The 15,165-nt window shown below is 40.8% G+C and overlaps 2 protein-coding genes across 2 annotated transcripts; both read right to left on the reverse strand.

Annotated features, from left to right (window-relative positions):
* Positions 1–94: 94 nt before the first annotated feature.
* LOC306775581 (putative polypeptide N-acetylgalactosaminyltransferase 8) lies at positions 95–7,349 on the reverse strand (the record flags this gene model as incomplete). The annotated part of the gene is made up of 12 exons (XM_079266038.1): positions 95–630; positions 833–1,000; positions 1,089–1,184; positions 1,506–1,643; positions 2,085–2,270; positions 2,393–2,507; positions 2,820–3,017; positions 3,197–3,380; positions 3,593–3,759; positions 4,340–4,589; positions 5,591–5,685; positions 7,270–7,349. The coding sequence occupies 12 exons, from the start codon at positions 7,347–7,349 to the stop codon at positions 496–498; spliced, it is 1,812 nt and encodes a 603-aa protein (XP_079122164.1). The 3' UTR covers positions 95–495.
* Positions 7,350–8,804: 1,455 nt separating this feature from the next.
* Positions 8,805–14,820, reverse strand: ndufa9a (NADH:ubiquinone oxidoreductase subunit A9a). Its single transcript, XM_079292160.1, has 11 exons — positions 14,700–14,820; positions 13,481–13,654; positions 12,399–12,496; positions 12,155–12,246; positions 11,853–11,994; positions 11,661–11,763; positions 11,271–11,341; positions 11,090–11,166; positions 9,420–9,515; positions 9,214–9,280; positions 8,805–9,061 (listed from the first exon to the last, which is right to left on the reverse strand). The coding sequence occupies exons 1-11, from the start codon at positions 14,815–14,817 to the stop codon at positions 8,891–8,893; spliced, it is 1,209 nt and encodes a 402-aa protein (XP_079148286.1). The 5' UTR covers positions 14,818–14,820; the 3' UTR covers positions 8,805–8,890.
* Between the last annotated feature and the right edge of the window lie 345 nt (positions 14,821–15,165).

Genomic DNA, 15,165 nt, shown 5'->3' on the forward strand with positions numbered 1-15,165 from the left:
AGTCATGGGCGTACTATGCCATAAAAATGTCCAAAAACTTTCATTATAAAACTCTCAGTATAGTATGTCATAAAAAATGACAATGTCAAGTTTGCCGTAAAGATGGAATGTAGTGCTTGTCTATTCACGGTGTTACGGTACGGGGGCTTGGATAGCCCAAAAAAGCACGGAGATGGTAAATAGGTAGTGCAACGAAACACAGTTTTTCTTGCTTTAATAGTCTGTCAAACACAAATGTGTGTGTCACAACTGAGTTAAGTTGCTGAATAAGTCATTGACAGCCCAAATGGTGGATGTGGCATCAAGGTTCTTAAAGAAGGTTTTTGGATAATTGCACATCATATGAAGTTCGGTTGCTCATTTTCAAAGCAACCGTGGCCCTTTTTAAGTCATGTTAGAAAAATGAGGGAGATTTGTTTTTAAATTTCTAATAGTCATTTAAAATGTAAACAAGGTCCCGTTTGTCATTCTCCTTTGGCAATTCAGTTAAAAAAACTAAAAACTTGTGATGAGATGCTCAATCGTCCAGCTCTGTCCACTGCACTGTTGAATGATGGGCTCATAATAAGAGCTTTCTCCCTGGGCGATCTCAAGACATCTCTTTGTTGCCTTGTTTCGGATCGATTGGCCCTGCAAAAGTTTGATCAAGAGAGATCATTGATGAGATGATAACACATTGATATGTCCAAGCACCTTAGTTTAGGTTTGGACAGTTAAGGCTTTGATACTTCCTACTGGTATTATCTGATAAGACTGTGCTGGATTGTTCAAAAAGCCACCGTGTAAAAGTCAGAACAGGATGCCACCATACTGGTATCAGCTGAGTTCTTACTTGTTTGAAGTCCCAGTGCATGTGTAGTTGCTTTCGTTTAGCCAGCTGACAGTCCTGCAGGGTGGGAGTGCTGCCAGAGCCTGGATCAACCAGGCAGCGGTTACTGTTATATTTGTGAGATTTAATCCCCCCAATGATGATTTCACCGTCTGCGTTATTGAAGCAATGCTGGTGGAAAGAATGAGTCATGATTGATAATTATCATTTGTTAGTAACGTCTCAGCACCAGTTTTTCCCGTCTGTCTTCTTAGATTACCTGTGACTGCTGGGAGTGGCATCCATACAAGATGGGGATGTTTCCTGGAACGACTCCCTGGTCCACACAGTGGCTCCTAAGAAGGGCGTTCTGCAGCTGTACAGATCAGTGTCATGTTAAGACAACATTCAGCATGGCTACATATCAGTCTAAGTATTTCAGGCTTACTGATCTAGTACTCGCACTAAACTAAGACATGATTCATCGGCAAACGAGTGACTGACACTCATATGACTCATATGACTGAAGCGGACTGAAGCGACGCATGAAGCTGGGAAAGCACGTCTCATCCTCCAGGACCATCATCACCGGTTCCCCTCAAGGCTGCGTTCTTTCCCCTCTGCTCTTCTCCCTGTACACCAACAGCTGCACCTCCAGTCACCTGATTCTGATTCTGATTCTGAAAATGTCTCTTACCACGCCATACCCCAAGAGGTTATCCCAGGTGTCCAGACTTGGATAGACATTGTCCAGGTACCACTTGAAAGGTTTACATTTCAGCTTTTCTCTGAGCTTCCTCCTCTCGGTCACGTCGCCGGTATCGATTCCATGATTCTGTGCATCATAAGCAATATCAAAAGGTACATGAACAATGCTAAATTTCGGTAAAAATCGATATTCTGCAAAACAATTACATATCATGAATCTGTTCAGTTTAAGTGTCCCAGTCATCCACGAGAGTGAGCCAGCATGCAGAATACCAGGACCGTGAAACTGAAGCACGAAATGGAATTGTCTAACTGTGAAAACGAGCTGCCTTCTTTTGTGTATTTTGTCATCTCTCGTGAAATGTAGTCAAAATATAAGGAGTTTCAAACACAATGAGTGTATGGTTGGATGGCGGAGGAGTGCAGTATGGTGTGACAACTTGTTACCATTGGATTGTTGCAAAAGTGTGATGAATACAAGGAGAGAATCATGTGTCCAAGAGTTCTAAAAATCCCTTTGAGGTTTGTGCTAGTTGTAGAAGTTTCTTTGAGTGGGAGCAGTGCCGACCTTAAAAGGAAGGTTCCAGGCAATGAGCACGTTCCGCTTGTACTCATCCAACCAGATATCTGCGACCCTCAGTGCATTTCTCCTCATGGAAGGGTTGAGATCACGTGCATACGGTTTATGTGCCCTCTCAATGTGAGCTACCCTCGAGCAAGGCACAACCTCTACGCTGCCGCCACACAGCCACACCTGAGCAGTGCAGACACAGATCAGACAGGTCATTAGTGAATTTACCAAATCTTCAACCTTAAATGGTTTAAATTCGTTGCCGTGTTTAATTCTTATTACCAAAAACAATTTGGGCTACTCACACGAATCCCAAGTTCAACATTTTCTCCTCCGTAAACTGTCATTCCGCCATCAAGCCCACCGATTTCTCCAAGGAAGAGTCTGTCTGCTGCAAAGATTCCCATAACAGAGGGACTCCTGTCCAAAATAGACAAACAGGGCCACTAGTTCATTTTACTGTGAAATGAATGTCAATGCTGGTAATTAATATACGCTAATGAAGAACATGATTTGATTCTCCACTAGAACTACCCTGAATTTATGAATACAAGTACTTCATGAGATCAAAAAAAGCTGGACGTTTTTTTGTATCAGTATTCAAAATCACATTTTAGCATTTAGCAGTCAAAGTGACCAGCCAACTCTCCAAAAACTCTAAAAAAACAGGTGAGGGTCTTATCTAAGCACCCCACTCACAGTTATCTGACTAAGTTTGTGTGTTCCACGTACTTCCCAGGCTGAGATTCATCCCCCGTCTTCAGCCACTCTGGCCTAAAGGACACGTACATACACCACAAAGCCCAGTCAAAGCCATGAGCGGACGGGATATATCTTTCTACGTGTAGATCGTCAAAATACACCTTATCAAACACAGGGGACACCACCACTGTCCTGTCCGCTTTGATCCTGTCCAGCAGAGGCTCTGCCCTGGTAAGGACAACAAAATGAAACAGTAATGACTTTAAGGGGAGGAGGTGAAATAACTAAATCTCAACAGTATTTATGTAGGATTTTGACCGGAACTTAGTGAATGAATTTAACTTCACAGCAGTACATTTACTCTTGTTTCCCTCAACAGTTCCCCTTTATTTGAAACCTGTACACACCATCCCTCTGTGGTTTCAATATGGGCATCCAAAACGGCCACAACATCTGCTGTGACATGCTCCCAGCCTGAGATCCGGGACTGGGACAACCCCATTTGTTGCTGATGCCACACTTTCTTTATGAGTCCTGGCCTCTCTTTGTGAATCTCATCAATGTAGTGTTGTAGTGGTTTTCCAAGGTCATCTGAAAATATCGTCAAAAACAGTCAAATCTATAAATACACACGCACAGATTACTACAACAGCTTTACAAAGTATATACAGAAAACGCTATCATGCAATTTACCCTAATTTCCTTAGCAGGGGTTATGAAACTGACATGGCTGCTGTTCAGAGTGCTGAGACATTTGAGATAAACATCGATATGCTTTATTCCAAGTGCACAGTTTCACTTACTGTAAGTACTAGAGTCATCCACGAGAACGATTTCCCTCAGCAGGTGCTTGGGAGTGTGGGTGATGATGCTTCGTACGGCCCTTTTAATGACCGAAAGAGCCTCGTTTATGTAGATCAGTACCACGCCGATGGTTGGCAGGTCCCTGGGATAATTCTTCATCAGACACCTAAATGGAGTGAGATGTGAGATGGTTGATGCCTCCGTCAGTCGGTTCTCAAGCAGTAGTGTGGAGAAACAGATGGACAAGTGTGTGACAATATGTCATGTGTAGCTTGTGCTGCGTCGATGTTCTCCATGCTGCATGATAGAATGTAGGATATCAGGAGTAATTGTTTGATCTGGCTTGACATCAGAAGAGAAAAGAGAGGATGAAGAGACTGAAATCACTAGTAAGCTGATAAAGAACGAGAGGTTAGATCCTAATTTGTCCTACTCTGTGCAGTAGGGTTGGCGGATCTGTCATATGCTGGATAAAGGGTGCCATTATGTCACAGTTAACTTCTCACGTTGAGTGCATGTATTTCCGGCTACATATTGCTTTGGCACAGTTATTTACAGCAACTACATTCTAATATATGATTCATGAGATTAGCTGCATGTAAAACACTGGTAGTCGGTTCATAGTAACACCCATAAGACAGAGAAGACATCAGATTGCTGTGCATAGCAAGTTATTGCAACGGTCAGGACACAAAATAATCAAACCCCCTTTCCAAATACTCAGAACCAGTATGAACATAAGTTACCTTTTGTCTCTTGTGTCTGAAAGCTTCCTGTCAATTGGCAACTGGTTACTCAGGAAGGCATTGTATCCATAGATCTGAAAGAGCCCCTCAGCCTCCTTCTGTTCCTCTTCTGACAGGTCGTCGCCCCAATGGGCGAACAGGATGGACTTTGGATATAACTTTGGCATCACGATCTTCTCTTTCACTTGATCCACATTCAGTAAAACTTCATTGGTGGAGTTCTTCAGACCAGATACTTCTATCAGCTTTGCTTTGTTTTGGATTTGGATTGTGTTCATAAAAAGACAAAACATTATGAACAGGGTCAGTAAAACGGCACGACAGTAGAAGTATAAATGTGTTCGACAACTTAGCTGGAAGAAATGGAAAGCGTATCAATGCTGCTGCAAACTCCTCTCATATTTCCTCAGTCAAATCAAATGTCGTACAAAACATCTTACATCTCAGGCTGAAGGGACATGTGATTTCAGTGATATTTGTGCACACTTGCTTATATTTGTGGACACAAATTTTTTGCATTCAGTCCAAACCTGCCATAGTAGTTTATAACAGTGACAATTCCCACCATTCTGATTGGCTGGAAGCTGTCCAAATGGACACCTTCCATTGATGTAAAACATTTTGAATGCAGGACTTTTACTTGCCAAGGAGATGTTTTCAGTTCTCTAGAAACTGCTCATGTGTGCCTATTTTGGAAAAATATTGTTTTAGTGCTTGTGCACACACATTTGAGTGTCTGGAGTGCCATCAAATCCACAACCAATCCAGAAAACATGTGATTTAACAAGTCATTCAGATGTGGCTCCTCTTTCTATGTCACTTGCAGGCCCCTTAGAGTAAAGCACCCCCACATGTGAGTATCTCCACCTCACGGCTTTGGAAATAAACTTGCAAAATATGCACCATATTTTTCCCACAAGCCAAACAGAGTGAAGCGTGCTTTTCTTTGCAGGAGGGGTACTTACAGAGACGCCCGCTAAAACAGCAGAACCTAGATGGCACAGATGTACTATATTTACATTTTAAGGGGATTTACTTGCAGTTCACTGACGTTACAGCGTGGATCTCATTTCTCAGCAATCTCTTTCAGCAACACAACTCTTGCTTGTACAGGAAGCAGGAGTTGGAAATGAAAATGTCTTCTTGTTCATTTACTTTTACAGATCTTTTAAAAAGAATATAATATATGATTAGAAAGTCAGAGCTTTACACTACAGACTTTTTATACGTTGCCTCTGATTTGGTACTCACTCAGCTTGTTTAGGGTCTTTTCAATCCGGTCCAGTTTCCTCCTCACAACCTCTTGATCAGAGGCTCCCTCTGGATAAGATTTGCCTGTCCTCCAACTCGCGATCAAGAAAATGATGAAGTATATTAAGAGTAAAAAGGCTCCAATTATTCCAGCTCTTCGCACATATGTCTTCATTGTGGTTGCTCATGAAGGATCACATCAATGTCTTCCTCTACCTCATATGCCAGCCACTTTAAAGCTCAAACTGCACAAGAAAGTGCATCTTATCTTCAAGATAAATGACTTTCATTGTACATTTGTTTAACGCCCATAAATCTACGAAAGAGCATTGTTTAATGAGGCGGACATACGAACACAGAGTCAACACACTGCTGCTAAGGGCACCTCCTCCACCTAGAGCCTGATAGTACCATGTTGACTTAAGGGTAGAGAGGTGGACTGATATCTAACAAGCGATAAATATAAATAAGTTTTCAAAGTACACTTCCATATTTAATGTGCCTACAAAGCTTGGGCAACTACCTTGATATCTTTTATTGAACCTTTACAGTATCTTTGGCATCAGTGACAGCCTTGATTCTATGTGGGTTCGTCTTTATAATCGTAATATTTAAGTCTCTGCCCACTCGGCTCCAATTGATGGAATCTTTGTTTGTTTGGTCAAATTGACTTCATCTGTACAATTTGCGATTGACTACTACTTGTACTACGACTACCACTGCATACTTTCCGCTGAAGAAACCCTTCTAATATCAAAACGTTGAGCCCTTTCAGGACATTTATGCTTGTATTCAACTTTTCCCGGTATGCCTTTTTTTTCAGACTAAATAGTTAATGAATTAAAATGTCCACATTTTGACAGTATTACAGCATAAGAAATGCATTCTGCTCTTAGCTTTATCATGTAATGAAGTTCAGCAACCGTTTCACTTTTCAGTTTCCAGGTTTTTCAGCAGTGCAGTGCAATTTCTTTCAGCTATCAGGAGCTTTGAGACAGGCACTGTCTAACCAAAATAAAAATACGGTGGTTATTAACCAAATTAAATATCCCTTTTAATAGAAATAGTTGTACAGTTTTAAGTGACGCTGTACCCTTTATTTTTAAACTAAATCTAAAATTGGTACATTTTATTCACCTTCATTTTATGTGGGTCTGTTTCTTATGCTCCTGTATTGTTATTATTTATTGAGCAGTCAGCAGTTAGCAGCAATAAATTGCAATGCAGAGGCACTCATTAATGTAAAGCGAGTATTTCTGAGGTTGCTCTGGAAACGGCCACAGTGAGATGATGATATGCATTTATCCAACATTCCAGATCTTGTACATAATTACCTGTTTCTGAAGTAACCTTTGGAAAATAAACGAATGCTCTTTTTCAAACCAGTACAGCTGATGAAGAACACAGTTCATACAGTACAAAATGTACGGCCCAACTGTATTAAGGCTGCATTGTTTCCAGTGTAAGAGATGAGTTGAATGCCTACTCGCTGTTAAATCATGCTGCTGTATGTAAAAATGTCCATAAACCTGAAGAATTACATGTGTTCTGATGTGTGGAAGTAGATAAGGTTGTGCAGACACGAGTACTGCAAGATCTTAAGGAAATGCTGGTTGTGGAACAGACGGTCACACGTTGTGTGTAGGATGGTTGAATGTCCCCCTGCTTGTTTCTCTAACCTGGTGTGCTGTATTGTGTCATCATAAGACTGTTGAGGGCCTCTTACACTCTCCGCACTGCAGGAGGAAGCGTTGAGCATCCTGTTGTCCTCGTAAATTTCTTCTTGTCTCACTTGAATTTTGGCAAACTGAGACTGGGCCGATGAGTGCTGAGAGCATTCTGTCCAAAGCGTAAGAGTATGAGATTAAATTGCCACCTATAGCGGATAAACCCTGTTTTCTGTAAAAGCATGGCGGTACCTCTGTTGCTATACCTTCAGGCCAAACTTCACTTTTTTGGGGAGTTTATTTTTCCAAGAATAGCAATGTCTATTTGTTTTTTAAACGTTTCATCCTTCCAATAATTTGTGTTTAATGAACCTCACTTCCTTACCGCCAGCATGGCCATAGACTTTTAGTTGTGTGTGTGTGGAAAGCATTGCTTTTTCGGTCTTACAAACCTAACTTGATGCTTCATTACCCGATGAAATACTTATTATTCCTGAAGTGTTTACAATCCGTCTTATGTGTTCATCTTCTTACTACCCTGACCTTTGACAGTTTCCGGAGAACTGTTGGATATGTGGCAATGCTATAATCTGTATATGGACCAATTCACTGTGTTGTACAAAGTAATCCTCATGACTCGGTGTACCTGCTTGTTTAAAGATGCATTCTGCTTTAGAGCCATTTAAGCCACCTGCAACCGATTCACTGTTTAAAAAGCTTCACATTAACTCAACATGACTGAAGTTGAACCAAAAAAATAAATAAATCACAACACAAAAGTGTCACTTTAGATGTTTTATTGAATGCAACACCAAACCAGTGAAGTTGATAAATGAGTCGGAGTAGTTCATATAATCCTGCAGACTAAGAAAAGCCAGGAAATATCTGTAAATATTAAAATAGTCATTGATGAATAACTTTTACTTTGAAGGCGAGCCGTCTAAGTTTACGACTCTCGACTCCCTTCACTCAGTCTTTATTATTAAAGTTGGATAATGGAACAAGCTGATGTTTTGGTGTGCTGATTTGCATTGCACGTGTTCATTCAATGACACAACACAAAGCGTTACCGCGTTTAGGCTGCATCGACTATGGAACAACAAACTCACACGTAGCAGAATAATAACTCAAGTAGACCAATGACTTTTGGTAACACCCCTAAACTGACATCGTTCATTTTACAACTTAAACAATGGCAAATTAATTATACTTTGTGCATGGACCGCAACGCCAGGGCTGATCAATACTCATCCCTAACATGGCGGTGCTATATAAATATATGTATTTAGTTTTTTGTGATTTACGTGAGCCTGTTAGTCATTTGTGTAAAGTAGCTGTCCATAAGTACTAATGTCTCAATTGTATTAAAGATTGAACCCAAACCTGACCCCTCCAGGACATTAACATTATTGTTCACAGTTTGCTGTTGTCTTCGTGAAAAGTTCTCTGTAGTACAAAAATAAAACGTCCAATAGGGTGAACATCAACAGGGGAAAACTCTTTAGAGACACTGTGAAAAGTCATATTTAATAAAAACAAGACAACCCTTAGAGGATCTTTATTCATTTATTTATGTACAGAATAGAGTTAAAAACCAAACAATCAGAGGTGCTGCTCTGGTGTCGTTGGTAGTTTAATAGTTGACAGTCTTGGCTGGCCTCGTCTCATCCAGGTCAGCTTCCAGGTAACGGAACCGGCGATGACGACGCAGAATCTCAATTGCCTTTTGTTCTACAGTGGAAGGAGTGATGCCAAGATCCTCCAGACCAGGAAGTCCTGGGTACTTCATGTCTGTTGTGTGAAACTGGAAAATGAAAGCACAGAGCAGAATTAGTGATGGCGGTAGAGCCTCCACGGCTGGTGGCACAATAGGCCCTTTTCAAAGCAGCACATCGGAATGGCGAGTGTTCCCAAAACTTCCAGTTTCAAGCTATTCAAAGCTCTTGGTCGTCTTACCCTGTCCACTTTGTCTGGGGTTGTCCAGGGCTCAAATGGGTTCACTGCAAAAAACTTAGCAGCAATGCTGAAAGTAGAAAAAAAAGAAACTATCACATGATTGTACAGGGGTACAGAACAACTGCACCCCAAACAAACCCTGCAGTTAGTTACATAAAAGATGCCTTTTCTCTGAAAATGCTGAAAAACATTTTTAAAGCACGTACTGGTAGAGTGGGCGGGGCAGAGGGTAGGGCACAAAAGGTCTGTGTGCCACGGCGTAGATGTACTCCACCAGGTCATGGAGGAGGTACCGGTTGGGACTAGACGACGAGAGAAAACAGGACAAAAACAATTCATGAAGGAGAGCCCCCATCATGTAACTCTGAGCTCACAAGTGATACAAATACAGGTCATGAAACACAGACACACGGTTTCCTTTCCGTCAATCGGACCTCTTCTCTAGAGGTGCTCTCTGACGGTCACTTAATTGCATCTTTGTCTGTTCCTCCCACTCCCAAACTTATAAACTAATGAAAATGATTCAAATAAATTTGTTTTGTAAAATCGATAATCCAACATAATAAATAAAACAAGTGTGGACTGTGAAAACAGAAAAGACAAAAACTACTTAACAATGAAAATATAAAAATGATAACAAAATAGAATGAAAAGCTACAACAACAGTAATTAAACAGCATGAAATAAAAACATTAATAAAACTTAAATTAAATAAGTGACTAAAATAATGAAGACAATGTCTATCAACCAGTCTAAATTAAAGTTTACGTTCAAAGACTTCAACACCGAACAAAGCTGATTCATCAAAGGTTTTAGTCCTGCACTATGGAACAAGCTGAGAGGCCGTACCGGTTCACACACTGTAAACATCTGAGATACCAGTGCCATAAAGTGCTTTGAAAACTAGTGTAACAGAGTTAAAATGTACTTTATTATTCTGTTGAGTATGTGTGAATTCTATCTTTATGAGCTATTTTTTATTTCGCATTTTATTTTGTTAATGCTTCCTGCGGAAGCGGCGTCTCGCCTCTTTTGTACCTCCAAAGCCCCCGTAGTCCCGACTTCCCCTCACAGTGGTGTTTCGTACTGATGAGGGTAAGTTGTGTGGAATAATGTTGTTGCACTGTTTGGTTGTTTTCTTCGGGAATGTAACGGTTTACGTTACGTACTTGAGTAACTGCTAAGGTGATGACCTTATGAAGCTGTTACGCGCCGTTTTGACTGTGGAAAATATAACTTTATTGGCTGTTTCAGTTCGCCTTTTTGGCGCCATTTACTTTTACGTCAGGCTGCCCTGTCATAACGTAACGACGCAGATACTTTGGCATTCCTTTGTGTGACTTCTGTTGTCTTGCATGTATAAAGGAGCGGATGTATAAAGAGAGTGAGACCAGGACGAAACTAATGTGGTTTATGTTGTCTTCTGCAGGTATGTATTTTCCTTTGTTTAATGTTATAATTTCCGCGGGTTCTGTTAATCATTCCACCTCATGTAGTTGTTTGTTTTGTCCACTTCATGTCGCCGTTAGTCCCGACTTCCCCGGACAGTGGTGCTTCGTACTGATGAGGGATGTATAAAGAGAGAGTGAGACCAGGAAGAAACTAATGTGGTTTATGTTGTCTTCTGCAGCGAATAAATGCTGGAAAACTACCCTCTGAGTCGTCTCCTTCAATGCCATTCCAAGTCTGTTACACTAGTAAAGATATTTTACCAGATAGGAGTGTTAATAACAGCGTAAACCTCCAAACCAAAGACTAAACAGGACAAGACTAAACATGATGCATTGTGTTTTCCCCTTCAATGTTCTTGTGTATGAAATTTCAGTATTTGCTCAGTCTAACCCTAAGCACAGGTGTTTAAGCACAGACCACCTACCCAACTAATGCATACGTCTTCCCATTAGCATCAGGGTCTCTGACAGCATTGATAATGGCCTTGGCCACATCCACCACCTGAGGGAGAAAATAGACAGGTTAGTTGGGTTCATTTGGTCATGATTATTGTATTTATTAGAAGGGAAAATATCAGAATAGCTGCCCCCTTTCAACAAACGCACATGAACAGGCTGCTTCACAGTCTTCTTTCCCATGGATATGAGTGGAACAGCATTGCCAAACCAGCGCATGTCTGAAAAGGGGTTAAAACCACACAGTGCATTTTCACTGGTTAGCTGATAACTTAGAATCAAAAAGGGAACATTTGCAATACTGTGGAACAATAGCTCCACTTGTGCTTGTAGAAGTTGATGAAGAGACGACAATGCGAGCTGGAGAGCGTCCATGAAAGAGCACTAAATGCACAGCAACCAAATCAGTGAAAAGGAGCGTAGCAACGTTCACTAACGAGTCACATTCCCAACACTCAGAAACTGCCGTGTTGGCCTCCTAGTAGATTACAGTCAATGACTGACTTCAGTCTCTTTCACTCACACAAACAACCGTCTTACTTGCATGATAGTTGAAGAATCTGTCCTCCCTCCCAAAGATCTCAGAGGGCTTCATGATGACCGCGTCGGGAAACTCATCTCTCACTGCCGTCTCTCCTACAGCCTATGGGTGAAAGTACATGAATACAGGTTGACCTTCACTGGCTTAAACATGGTGATACTGTCCAACAGAAACACAAAACAGCCCTTCACCTTGTTCCTCAGGTACTTGGACTGGCTGCGTATGTCAGCATTGAGGTGAGACATGTGGATAAACTTTGTGATGCCGGCCTCTCTGGCTGACTTGGCAATCTGCTGAGGGATGGTCACGAAGACATCGTCGTAGCTATAGTTCCTGTGCACAACAAGAGGAGCAATGCTGACCTACAATTTACACACCCATTCAGCAATGTCCTCCAACATTCACCTGTACCTCGCCTCTAAAACAGCTTAAAATGCCAACAACATCACGCACAAAGCAGATACTTTAGGACATGTTTCCAGTCGACGCATACTTTGTCTCCCACTCTCTGCCGACAAGGTTGATGACAACATTGGAGTGCTCCAAGGCCCGTTTGATGGAGTCTTTGTTCCTGGCATCCCACTCCTGTGACCAGACGGAGAGACAAGACATTTGCATTTCATTTAAGGCTCTAACTTTATCATTCATATAAATAAGTACATGCAGATCAAAGAATCCACCATCCAAGAGTGTGGCAAGATTTCTTTAAGAGACCTGTGTGTCTGTAAGCATCTTACCATGAAAATGATCTGTCCGAGATCACCCATGGGCCTCAAGTACATGATGTCATACTGATCAGAACGGTGAGGGACGACAATCTGAGAGCCAATGCGACCTGCAAGAAACATACGATCACATCTTTGGGTCGCTCTCTTACGTATGATCAGTTTTGTTGAAGCAGCTTCCATAAATCCCTGCTGTAATATGGATCACCACTCAAACCACTTTAGAGTAGGATCTCCATAACTGGCAACATTACAATATATACGGTAGGTTAAATGTCTGTTAAGCCTACTTATCATATAAGCTACCTTTCAACTTCTTAGTAACTATATAAAATAAAGTGTGACATGTGACTGCCGATCGCAAAAGAGGTGACCAAAAAAACGGTGTTTTTGGTACTCTTAGGAGATAACTTATTTTTTTGCATATTTCTATCTGTGTATTTTTTTAAATACTCATTTGTCATCAAAATGTAAGTGACATTTGTTAGAATATTACTTGATAGAAAATTAATAATATTTTTATGCAGTGTATATTATTGTACTGTCAAATAGATAATACACGAGTATGATATTTCATTTTCTTTTTATGAACATTTTTACCTGGTGAGCTTAAGGAGACACTAGCAAACAAATCAGTGTCTGGGGTGCATGTAAAGAAGTATAGCTAATCACTTCTCTGCATTATCAATTTATACTTTGTAGGCTATGTAAGTGCTACGTATGAATGACAGTCATGCATCCCACCAGGTTCTTTATAACGCAGTAACAAAAGGCTGGTATTGATTTTTAATGGAATCATGTGGTTATAGCTCCATCACAAGTCAATACATTCTGGATGGGCCTAAATCATATCCTAACATTAGTAATACTTTTCAAATGAGTTGTTTGAAATTAATGAAACAACAAAAGAACTACAGTGCCTGGCCACGCATGATATAAGCATGTAGTCTGTACAGGGATGTGAAATATATATATGTAAACATTATGTGACATTTACAAGCACAAAATACACAAGTTTGCTGAATATATAGTGATTATTAGTGTGCATTTAACTTAACACCAGCAATTATTTACACTATATCTTTTCAACTCACCCAGCCTGTTGACTACGTATCGACCCAGAAAACCCGTAGCACCAAACACCGTAGCCGCTATTCCACTGGACGACGAGCGTCCTCCTTTCCCTTTGGGGACGACAGCATGGTGTAGCTTCCTCTGCTGGACTTTGGTGACTGAGGCAGCGGACAGTACGGCAGGGGAGCAGCTACCTATTGAGAGGAAAGGAACACAGGCAGTGTTTGAATCACATTATGGAGGTTTGTGGTGCTCTTAATTTGTGTGGCATTATACTGAGAGGTGTTACTGATGCTTACTGTGATGTAACCTTGTTCATATGAATGGGGTGGCCAGTAAACGCATTACAGTATAACATAATACAGTTCAACATCATCACCAACTACATATGTAAATCATCAAACGTTAAAGCTGTAGATCTATAACGCTGACAATGTGACACTGAGCTTCTGTAGGGGTATTGAATGCAATATATTTTTCTCTTTTAATGCTTTGGGCACATTGTGTTTTACTCTGTGAACATACTACGAGTTAGCTGTAAAACAATGGCTAAATCGAATACTATTGTATACATTGACCTGAGGAAAACACACACACATGATGAGCAAGAAGTGTGCTGCATGCTTCCGAACGAATGACCAATGACAGGAACCTTAGACTGTGCGGGTGGACAAGTACTGCGTGATTTAATGATGATTAAAGAAAATGAGTTGATGTAACAGTCATGCACTAACGCTAGCTCAGTATCACTGTGCAGACGCATTACTTTAAGCATCGTCACTGTAAAACATATCAATTAGTCGGACATATAAAGCTGCTGTTGTATTTCACAAGTAAAAACATATCGTGACGTTAATGTAACGTCAAAAAAACAACAGCGAGTGAACCACCATAACAGACGCAACGTCAAGTTAGGCCACCTTGCAGGAGAATGGCTACAGCTCAGCCTAACTTAACTATTCGTTCATTTATTAACGCACATAGTGATACAGGTGTTTGTATAGTCAGTAAGCTGATAATATTAGAGTTATTCAAACATCTAAATGTGAGCTACTAACTAGCTAAAGCCCTTGCTAGGAGGTGACTAGCCGAGCCGGTTAGCAAGGTCACTCGAGCAGAGTATGTGGTCTAACTGTGAGCCTGGGTTAGCGTGAGTTACGTTTATTATCTCAAATAACAACAATATGTTCCTAGATGTCAATGCAAGCATCACATGTCTACTGTTTTAGCATTACTCACTTGAAATTCTGGGAAGGACACTGGCAGGACGGCTAACCAGCGCTACGGTCGCCATCTTTCCGACTACGGCACACCGCATGGGCCAAGAAGCCAACGTCAATTCACAACAGCGGTACATGAAGTTATAGCCACAGTGCAGCGCACAGGCAAGGCGAAAGCTGAAAGATGTGGTCCTCACAATACAAAAGGTATACAAAAAGTTTGTACGTCAACATACAGACAAAGGTCTTGGAAATTCAACCTCTGGTTTGGCAATGAAAAGTGTGAAAGTGATTTATTATGATCATAAAAAAAGAGTTTTTCATGCTGTGTTCATTCATTAATTGTCATGAGAAGAAAATGATGATATGAACAGTGTCTGTTTCGATTGGCACACATATATAAATTAATAAGCACTGAAATACTATTCATGTGACTGTGGAAAGGTTTTTACATGTTGTGTTTACCTTACATAAACAAACAATAG

This window comes from Melanostigma gelatinosum (genome assembly GCF_949748355.1).
Source record: "Melanostigma gelatinosum genome assembly, chromosome: 1".
Taxonomy (NCBI): Eukaryota; Metazoa; Chordata; class Actinopteri; order Perciformes; family Zoarcidae; genus Melanostigma; species Melanostigma gelatinosum.